Source organism: Oryzias melastigma, unplaced genomic scaffold (assembly GCF_002922805.2).
Source record: "Oryzias melastigma strain HK-1 unplaced genomic scaffold, ASM292280v2 sc01317, whole genome shotgun sequence".
Classification (NCBI taxonomy): Eukaryota; Metazoa; Chordata; class Actinopteri; order Beloniformes; family Adrianichthyidae; genus Oryzias; species Oryzias melastigma.
Window position 1 is genome coordinate 17,127 of NW_023417901.1, and position 11,457 is coordinate 28,583.

The 11,457-nt window shown below is 39.6% G+C and overlaps 1 protein-coding gene across 2 annotated transcripts in view; it reads right to left on the reverse strand.

Annotated features, from left to right (window-relative positions):
- LOC112141882 (HERV-H LTR-associating protein 2) overlaps positions 1–11,343 on the reverse strand; it is a 24,902-nt gene extending 13,559 nt beyond the window's left edge. Inside the window, exons 1-5 of one of the 2 annotated variants that reach the window (XM_036211224.1) lie at positions 11,066–11,341; positions 8,076–8,396; positions 4,455–4,697; positions 4,094–4,375; positions 1,442–4,023 (exon numbers count right to left, since the gene is read on the reverse strand). In XM_036211224.1, the coding sequence (XP_036067117.1) occupies positions 3,872–4,023; positions 4,094–4,375; positions 4,455–4,697; positions 8,076–8,396; positions 11,066–11,126 (1,059 nt within the window). In that variant the 5' untranslated portion in view covers positions 11,127–11,341 and the 3' untranslated portion in view covers positions 1,442–3,871. Of the gene's footprint in view, positions 1–1,441; positions 4,024–4,093; positions 4,376–4,454; positions 4,698–8,075; positions 8,397–11,065 lie in introns of those variants that run through there. The other variant, XM_036211223.1, reaches the window with a different exon arrangement.
- Between the last annotated feature and the right edge of the window lie 114 nt (positions 11,344–11,457).

The following is an 11,457-nucleotide window of genomic DNA, read 5'->3' on the forward strand; positions in this document are numbered from 1 at the left end:
AATTTCCCTTCAACCTTAATACTGTTGTGAGAAATGCACCAAAGCGACTTGGAAAAAACTGTACAAAAAATTGTAATCCAGACCAGATTCTCCGTCCTGCAGGTTTGACAGACTGACTACTGTGATCACAGAAATCTTCAGTCTTGGTTGAACACATAGGGCTGGCTGCCCTCTTCTGGACACTCTGTGTTGTCATGTTGATGTTCACTCACACAGAGTCAGTGATAACAGAGGTTTACAGAAGGGCTTTACTACAACAACAACAGAAGTGACTAACAGGCTCCCATCAGCCTCTGTTTTCAGTCAGGGTCTGTTTATTTATATGTATTATTTATCCAGGCAGCAGATTAAGAACAATATTCTCACTTTCAGACGTTCAGCGAGAGCTATAGCAGTTACTGTAAGATTGAATACAGGGATATAAAGATTGTTTCTGATCAGACTGTTTCTGAACACCAACAATAGTTTCATTTGAATCAATAAAAAAGATAAAAAGTTCCACTGAACTTTGGTAAGATGTTGGTGACCTGAAGTGGCGTCACCCGTTCCTCCTTTTCTAGTCGGGCTGCATTCCTCCACTCTGATGAAGACTTAAAGCTCTGCCACAAAGCACAGACTTCATCTGTCATTGTTCTGTTTACTTTCTGTTCTGGTGTTTGTGGGACTTTTTCATGTGGACCTGCTGACTCTCAAGATGTTTGAATGAGTAAAGAAGAAACCTTTTACCTTCAAGCTGGAGTTCAGACTTAAATCAATGATTTAGCTTCACAATTATTTACAGGTTCAGAGCTCCATGACATTCGAAGAAGAAGAAGAAGAAGAGCTCCATGACTCATTTCTAACACATTCAGCTGATAAACTCTGAACCCTGGCCACACGCAGAAAGTGTGAGGGGTGTGTCTTCCTGTGGTGTGATCAGTGAATCTTTGTCACCTGTCAGACCACCTTTGTCCTCAGAATCTTCATTAATCTGAAAATAAATAAACCGTTCCCTCCAGATCTGAAAGTTGGATTCTCCTGCTGGATTCATCAAAATGAGAGATGAAGCGTTAAATCAGGGACTGAGCAAAGTTGTGAGTCATGTGTGTGATTGCTGCATCCTTGGAAAAGCTCTTTGGGTCAAAAGTGATTGTCTGCAGTAAAATCTGTCATTGTCACATGTTTGTGCTGGTAAAAAGCAGTAAAAACCAAACAAATCTCTGAATAATGAGCAGAATGTTCAGCCTAAACTTTTATTCAAACTTCTTTATTTCAAAAAGAACCAAAAACATCAACACCAGCATGTTTCACCTTGCATGTCAAAGAGTAACAATCATCTGAGAGGTGAGGCCGGTGACTCTTTTAGATTTTTAGTTTGAGTTTCAACAGTCATGAGGAAACTATGCAGCTGTTCATTCTCTGTTTGTGTGTCAAAACATCTGAATGATCCTGAACTCGTTTGGCAGGTTTCCAGTCTTTTCTTTAATACAAAAATGCCACAGACAGTTCTTCAAACATTTTATTTTCTTAGTAAGAGTTAACCAAAGCCTTCGTTAAATCAATAATTAAGTCTAACACAGAATTGAACAATACAACAGAGATTTCTCTTACACCAAAAATCAAATAGAAAACTAAAAATAAACAATAAAGTGACAAATCAGGTAGTCAGTTTGATATTAAAAAAATATTTTTATTTTAGAGCTTAAAAAGTTCAAACGTGTGATAGAACTAAAACCTAAATGAAGCAGACTCACTGAGGTGAATTCTTTCTGCACTGCTTTGGACTCATGGACTTTGTCCTGGAACTACATTCTGTAGATGGAAGACTGAGAGCCTGAACACATTCATGAACCTTCCAGAAGGATGGAGTCCACATGGAAAGAACAACCGGACATATTTCATGCTGTGATTGTTTCATTCCCTCCAGTAGTTTCAGCTAATGACAGATGAACTGGTGCTTCCTCAGAAACACCAGAAATCTTACCCGACAGGTTTTATGTCTTTCATGGAAGTCATTCAGAAAGAACCTGTAATCTCAGATATTTGACTTTATTGTGCTTTGACTGTAATTATCATTATTTTTCAGCAGACTTCCCTCTTTTGCTTTTTTAAAGGAACATATTTGAGGCAGTAGTTCTTACAGGTGCAGCTGCACATCCTTCATAGAACTTCAGGACGTACTTTTGGTTCTCTAACAATTTCCAAATAAAGAACAAATGAAAACTTTTTATTTAACAAAAATATACTTTTTTGAATTAGTAATCTCATTATATTTATATTTTTTTATTATCAAATTCACAAGTGTGCATAAAGATTTTTTATTTCGAATTTGAAAATAAGATTATCCCCAACCTTCAAAAAATAAATAAATGACAGTATTTACAGTACAATCACATGTCAAAAGTTAAAACAAGTCCATACTGCTGCTCTTTTTTAATGGACTTCTATCAAAAAACACCACAATCAATTGTCAGAGAGCCTTAAAAATCTACAGTTATTTTGTAATAAAAACTTGTTGGCTCATAAAATGGAGATGCATCCATTTCTTTCAAATGTTTTAAACAAAACATTTTTAGGCAAAACCTTCTTTATAAACATTGAACAAACAATCTTCTGATATTTAGACAAAAAAAATAACCGAAGTGTTTCTTCCATCAACATGATCCACCCACCTTCAGCTGAAAGGAACAGTAACCCCTCCATCACACAGAAACACAGTCACTCATTCACACCTCAGTCAGGATCACCAGTAAACCCAGTAAAGATGTTTTTGGATGTGGGAGGAGGCAGAGAAAACCCCCACATGCTCAAAGGGACTTGTGAACTCCACACAGAGCGGATCCCGCTGGGATTTGAACCAGAGCCTTCTCATGGTGAGGACAGAGTGCTAAACACTACACCACTGCCTTTAAACATGTAATGTGTTTGCTTTGAGAGGTTTTGTGTTTTTCACTCATCGTGATCTGTTTGTATCTATGATTAGGTGAATGTTTCACTGCTGAAGATAAAATGTAGATCTAAAAAAGCGCAAGTGTTATAAAACAAACCAACCAGAGTCTGAGCTTTAAATAAAACTCCAATTCTTCTCTGATAACAGAAGTCTCTTCTCCATGATTGTACTAGACCAGGGTGCCCTGCTGTTGATGACTGCAGCAGGTGAAATGTTTCCGTCTGAAAGCTTTTTTTTTTAGCTTCCTGTTTGATCTAGTTTGGTTTTTGGATCACCATTTCAAATACCTGTTTGGGTTTTTTGTTTGCTTTTTCACATACTTGTATTTATTTAATCTGATTTTTTTTGTCTTAATGTTCTGCTGTTCTTATCAATTCTTTAGATGTAAACACTGTTTTTGTACCTTCATTCTTTGCCTTCAAATAATAAAATAAAAGTTTTTGTTCTTCTGGTACTGTCTTCACATTACAGCGTGACTTAACCTCCATCTTTTACCATGTATTGAGTATGATGAAACTCTTCTTTTCCAGAAGTTCTCTTTACATGAAGAAGGTGGAGGAAGAGGCTCCTCACTGTTACATCCAAACCAGACAATTCAGTCAAAAATGTAAATGTCCTTCATCTGACCGTGTGATCCAGAGATCCTCCAAAACGTCCAAAAACTCTGAGTTAAATCTCAACTTTCTTTGCCGTTTAGTTCCACAATTTCTTCAGAACTTTTAGTTGGGCCTTTCTTCTGCAAAAATGTGAATCAGAATTAGTTTCAAATAGTCATAAATAATCATTCTGTCATGTGTGTCACAGCTGATCTCCTTAAACTACGTGAACTTTACTGTAAGGTGGTGAATTTCTATCACAGTAATTGAATTCCTTGGAAAACTGAAGTTAACGTGTAGCTAAGTCCATGCAGACTCTTTGTCAGAGTGAGATAAGAACATGTATTCAAATAGAAATGTGTGAGCATGTCAGCTGCTGGAGGATAAATGTTGTCCTTACCCATTTCTTTATTAACCAGATGATTATTGCTATTAGTACAAGGACTGCAACTCCCACAACTACTCCAACAATTATTCCAATTGTATTCATATTATTATCTGTGAAAGGAAAAAAGAAAGATCAGTTTCTGTCTGGAAAGTCCCTTCATGCTTCTGCTTCTGACTTTACCTTCGGTGACATGAAGAAAGAAGCTTTTTATGAAGGTCTCTTGGTCACTCCAGACCTCACAGGTGTAGATCCCGGTCAGGTTTGGTTGCAGCTGCTTCAGTGTGAGCTTCTCTAATGAAGACTCAACGATGTGCTGCTGCCACTTCTCTGTGGGGGAGTGGGGGCCCTGTGGTGTTCCTCTCACCATCTCTTCACTGTGGTTGAATCTCCAGATATACATGGTGAAGGGAGTGAGGTTTGAGCAGGAGATACTTGTTTCAGTTCCTAAGATATTCTCATGGACTGAAAAACAAAACCATACATAAATCATGAGCCGCATTAACAAAGACATCAGAAGTGTTTGTCTTTGAGAATCCTCCACCTGTGGACTCCAAAGTGGCTCTCCTGCGGCCTGCTGGCGTGCTGACGGTGCAGGTGACGTCCATGCTGTCAGCAGACGGCACAGAGCTCCTGATGCTGTAGAGTTTCTGCTCCGTCTGAGTCAGTCTGGTCTTTTGGTTAGTTTGATCAGGTGTCCAGGTGAGTGTGGGTTCAGGATAAATCCCATCTGAGCTGCAGATGATCTCATTCTCTAAATACTGAATGGTGATGTCCTGAACCGGAGCTGCAACGAGACAGATGGATTTCAGAACGATGTTCTCATCCACTTCACTATTTCTTGTGTTTTCAGTTGTTGTAAACCTTATAGATTTCATGCAAACCTGAGTTAGATTTACGTTCCCTTTCTTTAAAGTAATAAAGATTCTCTCATTCACACTTTCCCTTTTGAAGGACTGCTTGTTTTTTTCTCTAACTCAGGAGGGTCACTAAAAACAGATGCTTTGCAACTGTGTCATGCACATTTTCCTAAACTCCTTCAAACTATCATAACCAATAAGAAACAGATTTACCCTCACAGAACCTTTATATCAAACCCTCCAGGATTTCGCAGTGTTGCAATCACAACCATTAATGCAAATTCAAGCAAACACTTCAATTTGTTTCGCACTCTGAAACGTTTTATTTTTATTCCAACTTTACTGTAACTTTGACCAATCTACCATGACAACAGTCATGGATGATGGTGCAGCTTCGTGACTCTTTCCCTTCTGACTTCCCATCTGACCGTGCTCTTTTTTATACCTCCCTCTCAAACCCTCTCTGACTTGTTTCTCTTCAGGATGCGCGTGAACCGTCACTCCACCACGTTCTCGGGCGCACACGCAGCAGTGTGGATCTGTTCAAGTTAAATAGCAGGACAACAACATTGTAAATGGTGATGGTGCTGTATTTTCCTACTGCATGTGTCACAATAAAAACAGTTGGAATATGATCATTTGAGTTTTATTTCAAAGTGAACATTTTTTTGGTGATTTCAAAATATATTTATATAAAAAACATTGCAACTTGACAAAAGCTGCCGCATCATCAAGGTGCATTCACACCGAACGCGATTCGCGTGGCAGAGGTGACCAGCTTCAATGCTAATCAATGGTACAGGCGGACTCTGAGGCAAATTGAAGTTCCTGAGGCAAATTGAAGTTCCTGAGGCAAATTGAAGTTCCACACCGCAATTTGACCATCTGCCGTGGCGTGAAGGTCTGCCAGCAGCTTGATTTGAGCGGCGAGGCGCGAATCGGGCGTGCAGCCAAAATGTAAATACCTGAAGTTTGACAGGTCACTGCATCGCATCTGCCAATCAGGAACCCAGCTTTGGGCACATGACGTTTACAGTAACTCGATTAGCGGGTAGAATATTAATCCAAAGCCAGTTTTTTTTAAAATAATAATCATAACCCAAACATGGAGACATGATTACTGATGTTTTTGTAGAACTCTTCACAATAAATAAACCTTATTCCTAGACATCTTATGTGTCTTCCATTCATTCTAGTGAGATATCCCACAGACAGAGCTGGTAGCTCCTCCCACATGCGGCCGTGGCATCAGGAGCACAGGCAGCGAGTTGCGAATATGCAGCGCGGTGAAAGAGGGGCGGGGCAGACAAATTTGTGGCTCAAATTGTGTTTAGGCATTTTAGGACGAAACAATCACAAATATCTGCCATGAAATCCTGGAGGGTCTCATTATAATACAAGCAGGTAAAAAACAATCAGCAGAAAGAATTATATTAAGACCTGTTTGAGTTTTTCATGTTCTACATTCTTATTAGTTCAGATCTGTGCTGCAACAAGCAGACTGGTGTCCAGAGAAAAGCAGCTGTAACACTTTGAAGTGTCGCATCTCAGCACAAAGCTGCTTTTCTCTGAATTACATTCATTGAGTAAGCGGTAAAAAGTTACGGTTATTTGCTGTGATTGGCAACAGCTCTGGTATTAAAGGGTGAATTGCAATAACAAACTGACAAACTGGACTGGATGCTGGAAAACACAACAGCTTGACTGAGCTCAAGTAAACACTGGGATTCCAATTGAATCATCTTTGAGATTTGGTGGAGGAATGATGGTATGGGACTGGTCTGAGCTTAACCCTAGAGCACGATCGCCGGGTGAGTATTTACATGGGAAAGTATTTACTGTACATGATTTCCAATACATTGCATTTTTCTGAGTGTCATGGGTCCTGTGGGTAAAGTCAGACATGTCCTGGGAATGGGTGGACCAAAGACCAAGTCTCCAGAATTATTATTTTTTTTTTAGGATTTTTCCTTCTCAAATTCCTAATTTTTCTATCATTTTCAAGCATGTTTTCAGGATCTTCCAGTGCTTATATTTTCCATTTTCTTACAGTTGAAAATAAAAGAAAGCTACTTTAAGTTATCATGTGTTGTCATTTGATCTATTTTTGATGACAAATACTTTGTACTGGGTACATTATATTGAGCAAAAATTGCCCAGTAAAAGTGATGGAGTAACTTTTTAGTGTTCTAGAGTTAAACTTGAAGTCTGAGTGTCAGGATAGTTTGGACAAACATTTAGCGGGGTGGAAAACCCCAGATGCCCCCCCGAGCCCTGACCTCCACCCCTCTCAACATGTTGGCTCTGACTGCCAGGCCTTTTTACTTGAGTCAAAAACACATAACTAATCTCCAGGGGAAAGTCAGAATGCTGACATACGACATCTTTAGATCTTGAAAACTGTTGGTTTAACTCCAAGGCAAACAGGTCAAATTCTCACGGAAAGTTTGGTGAGAAAAAGCTTCACAATGATTCATGCGTCCTGCAGAGGAGCAGATGGGATGTGTGTACAGAAGCGGTGTCGCCTCAAATCACTAAAGTTGTTGTGTCTACTTCTACAGAGGAGTAGAAACAGTTAACATACAGTATCGACTGACTGAACCTTGACACGCAACCTTGAATGCATTATCAGTAATTGTGGGAATGAGCAAATCAGCTGCATTCCTGTGTGCAGCAACACTCAGAACTTCAACCACTGAAATAAAAGACTTCTGAGGCCTAAAGAATCCCTCAACTTTACACAAATTCACCTCCTGTGAAGGACACTAATGTGAGAGCAGTGTTGTGGTGGCTCAGTGAGGACTTCTCTACCTGCAGCTCAAAGTTCACCTGATGAAGTAACAGCTGCTGTTTCCTTTATACAAAAACACCCTTCATTTTTTGTTGACTCACTGCTAGTTGGAATGGCGAGAATGGAGCAGGAGAATGTAGAGTTGCTGGTTTCAGCTAAAGTCCCTTTATCCTTCATCTGGGGCGGAGCTCCACCTGACTGTTCTTCCTGTGACGACCCAATCATTAACCCTTTAACACCTGAGCTCCAGTGTTTATCTTGTTTGATTTATTCTAACTTTTTAATCATTAACACAATAATTCTAGTAGATTGTGAAGAAGAAAAGTGGCTCTTTTCTCCTTCACAATCTACTGGAATTATTGTGTTAATGGTTAAAAAGTTACACTATGTTAAAGATTTTGTGTTAAAGCATCATTAGGTGTTAAAGGGTTCTATTGCTGAAAGGTTTTTAAAAAGTCATCTGGACTTTGCTTTTTTTTTTCATCAGAATACATTTTTCTGAACTTTATCGTACCGTACACCTTCAGGTTGACGAAGAACTCCTCCTTTCCTGCGAGGATGCTGCTGTAGCACATATATCTGCCCTCATCCTCAAGCATCACTCCCGTCAGCCGCAGTGAGGCGTTTCCTTTGGAGATCTGGTCGTGGAACAGAGATGTTCTGTTCTTGAATCTTGCGTCCTGCTGATCCAGTTGGTCTTTGTTGTGATAGAAGGAGTGGACCTGTTTTTTGGTTAGTTCAGGCTGTTGAATCCAGTGGATGACAGCCTCATCTCCAGCTTGAAAACTGCAGGGTAAAATGCAGCTCTGCCCCAACTGACAGAAGACATCTGCATCTGTGAAGCATCAGAACAGCAGTCAGACTGAGACAGAACCAGAACTCTCACGGTCACTTTTCCTCAGCCAAACACAGATCAAGCCCATGATGACTGAAAAGACAGAAAATCTGGAAGACAAGCATTAACTGTTTAAATATGTATTTTCCCAATAATGAAATGAAGATGTGACCATAGTACACAGAGAGAACTGGACTGGTCATTCCCTCCCCCCTCAAATTCTAAACAGGAAGTACCCACTGGTCCCAGAAACCCCAAATCCCATAGACTTCTGTGGAGAAATACGTAGCTATTACTCTGACATTCTGTTTGTCAGAATAACTATTCTTGCTCTGCTGTCTTTTTAACATGTTCTTGTTAAAGATATGTTTTTTTTATAATATATTTTCTTTATCGCTTGTTATTCCAGTTATAAACCAGCCAATTAGATTTCTCGATAAGAGCACGTGGTGCCCACTGGCCACACCTCAAACGTTTGATGCATTTGACTGACAGATTCTCAGACCAATCACTGCTCGGTTCCAAAATGGTGAAATAAGGCTATATCTGTATGGCAGAAACATGGCGACTGAATTGACTTCATTTAGTTGGAACCCGNTTCCTCAGCCAAACACAGATCAAGCCCATGATGACTGAAAAGACACAGAAAATCTGGAGGATGAGCATTAACTGTTTAAATATGCATTTTCCCAATAATGAAATAAAGATGTGACCATAGTACACAGAGAGAACTGGACTGGTCATTCCCTCCCCCCTCAAATTCCAAACAGGAAGTACCCACTGGTCCCAGAAACCCAAAATCCCATAGACTTCTATGGAGACATAAGTAGCTGTTACCCTGACATTCTGTTTGTCAGAATAACTATTCTTGCTCTGCTGTCTTTTTAACATGTTCTTGTTAAAGATATGTTTTTTTTTTATAATATATTTTCTTTATCGCTTGTTATTCAAGTTATAAACCAGCCAATTAGATTTCTCGATAAGAGCATGTGGTGCCCACTGGCCACACCTCAAACGTTTGATGCATTTGACTGACTGATTCCCAGACCAATCACTGCTCGGTTCCAAAATGGTGAAATAAGGCGATATCTGTACGGCAGAAACATGGCGACTGAATTGACTTCATTTAGTTGGAACCCGAGGTAACGGAAGATTCTCTATTCATGTCAATGGATGTGACCGGATAAACAGTAGAGCTGCAGAATGTTTGAGTCTTAAAGGGGATATACTATGAAAAATCTAGTTTTTAAGTGTATTATACTGTTCATTCCGCACTATTAAAACCCCAAAGCTGTATTTTGATCTGTTCACACGTTTCTGAGTAATCCTCTAAAAACCTGAACTCTCAACAACAGCCCCTCCCATACCCACGAAAACCAGCGAGTCCTCACAATCTGATGTCATAACATGAGACCGCCCCTTTCAGGAAGAGTCTGCTCTACCCCCAGGATAACACCAACACATTCTCTGCAAAGCTAGCAGCTCAAGCTAGCAAACGCTCATTCTTTAGCGCTCAAGCTTCGTATAGGAGCTTATGGGCATGTGATAAATCTGCACAACATGTTGAGATGGATCCAAACTCATCCCAGAATAGTGTAAGCAGACGGGCATAGGGAAGACGGCAGGAGAAAGGGAGCAGACTATTTCCTGGTGGGGAAAGCGATTGATGAATTGGCAGAACTGGTTTAAACGTGATTATTAAGCAACAGCAGAAAGGTGAATGGAACTGCATGAAAGTTTAGAGGATACAGAGATTACATGCCATCATTTCAATAATTCAACATTTCCTGAAATGGTCATCTGGTGTTGTCTGCATTTTTTGACCAAATGCTACAGCAAAATGAACCCATTTGCATCACCATTCTGTCTGTGCCAAGTTTTGGGGAAAAATGCCCGAAGAATTACAACAGGGTCTATTCGTTTCTTCTATCAACACTCCTTAATTTGCTGCTTTCTTAGAGAGATTTTTATGCTACTAATTTGCATCAAACAAAAGTTGCATCTGCAACAACGCCTAATGTGAAAGACAAAAAATCTGAACCTCTCAAAGCAGGTTAGACTGCTGCCTTTAAAGGCTCAGCACTCCTAAGACAAACGTGCCGCTATAATTAGAACAGTTTGGTACTTTTTATTCAGAGAAAAATAAAGTGTAAAAAGTGACTTGTGACGGGAAAAGCAAAACATCTCTCATTCTCTGCCTTATGTGTGGCAACACTCCGTNAATGTGAAAGACAAAAAATCTGAACCTCACAAAGCAGGTTAGACTACTGCCTTTAAAGGCTCAGCACTCCTAAGACAAACGTGGCGCTATAATTAGAACAGTTTGGTACTTTTTATTCAGAGAAAAATAAAGTGTAAAAAGTGACTTGTGACGGGAACAGCAAAACATCTCTCATTCTCTGCCTTATGTGTGGCAACACTCCGTTACATAAAGAGTGACTTTGCCCTCTGTCACAATTCCAGTCTGTGACGGCTGAAAAAAGTAACTGGGTCGTAAACACACTTTCCCAACTTTTTACAGGAACTATCACAAAAGCATGTTTTTTTTCTACTTAACATTTTACATATTTTGAAAGGAAAACCTATGACATAAAATCAAAAATCAATTTCAACACAAAATACTAAAATGTAAAGGATTTCAAAAGATTTCAGACTGAAAGAGTACTCACCTCCTCTGGTTAGAGTCCACACAGCGTTTAGAAGAAACAAAACCTGAGAAAACTTGATCATGCTGGAGTTTAATCCTCTCTGTGAGGAGGCATGAAGGAAATGAAGTGAGAAAGAGAAACTCAGCCAACAAATATGTCAGTCACCTGACTGTAGGGTGGGGTCAGAACAATCATGTATTAGTCGTAGAAATCAATCAAAGCTTCAAAAAACAAAATGAAATCAAGACCAGTCTGTAAGTCCTTCACTATCTACGCCATGAAATGTGACCTCAAATGGCTCTGTTATTTTTAGATGAACACATGCCTGCACTAAGAGTTACTACCACTGGGGCTTAAACTAAATAGGAAGAGTGACTATACCAAGACTTAAACACAGTGGCATTTTGGTATGT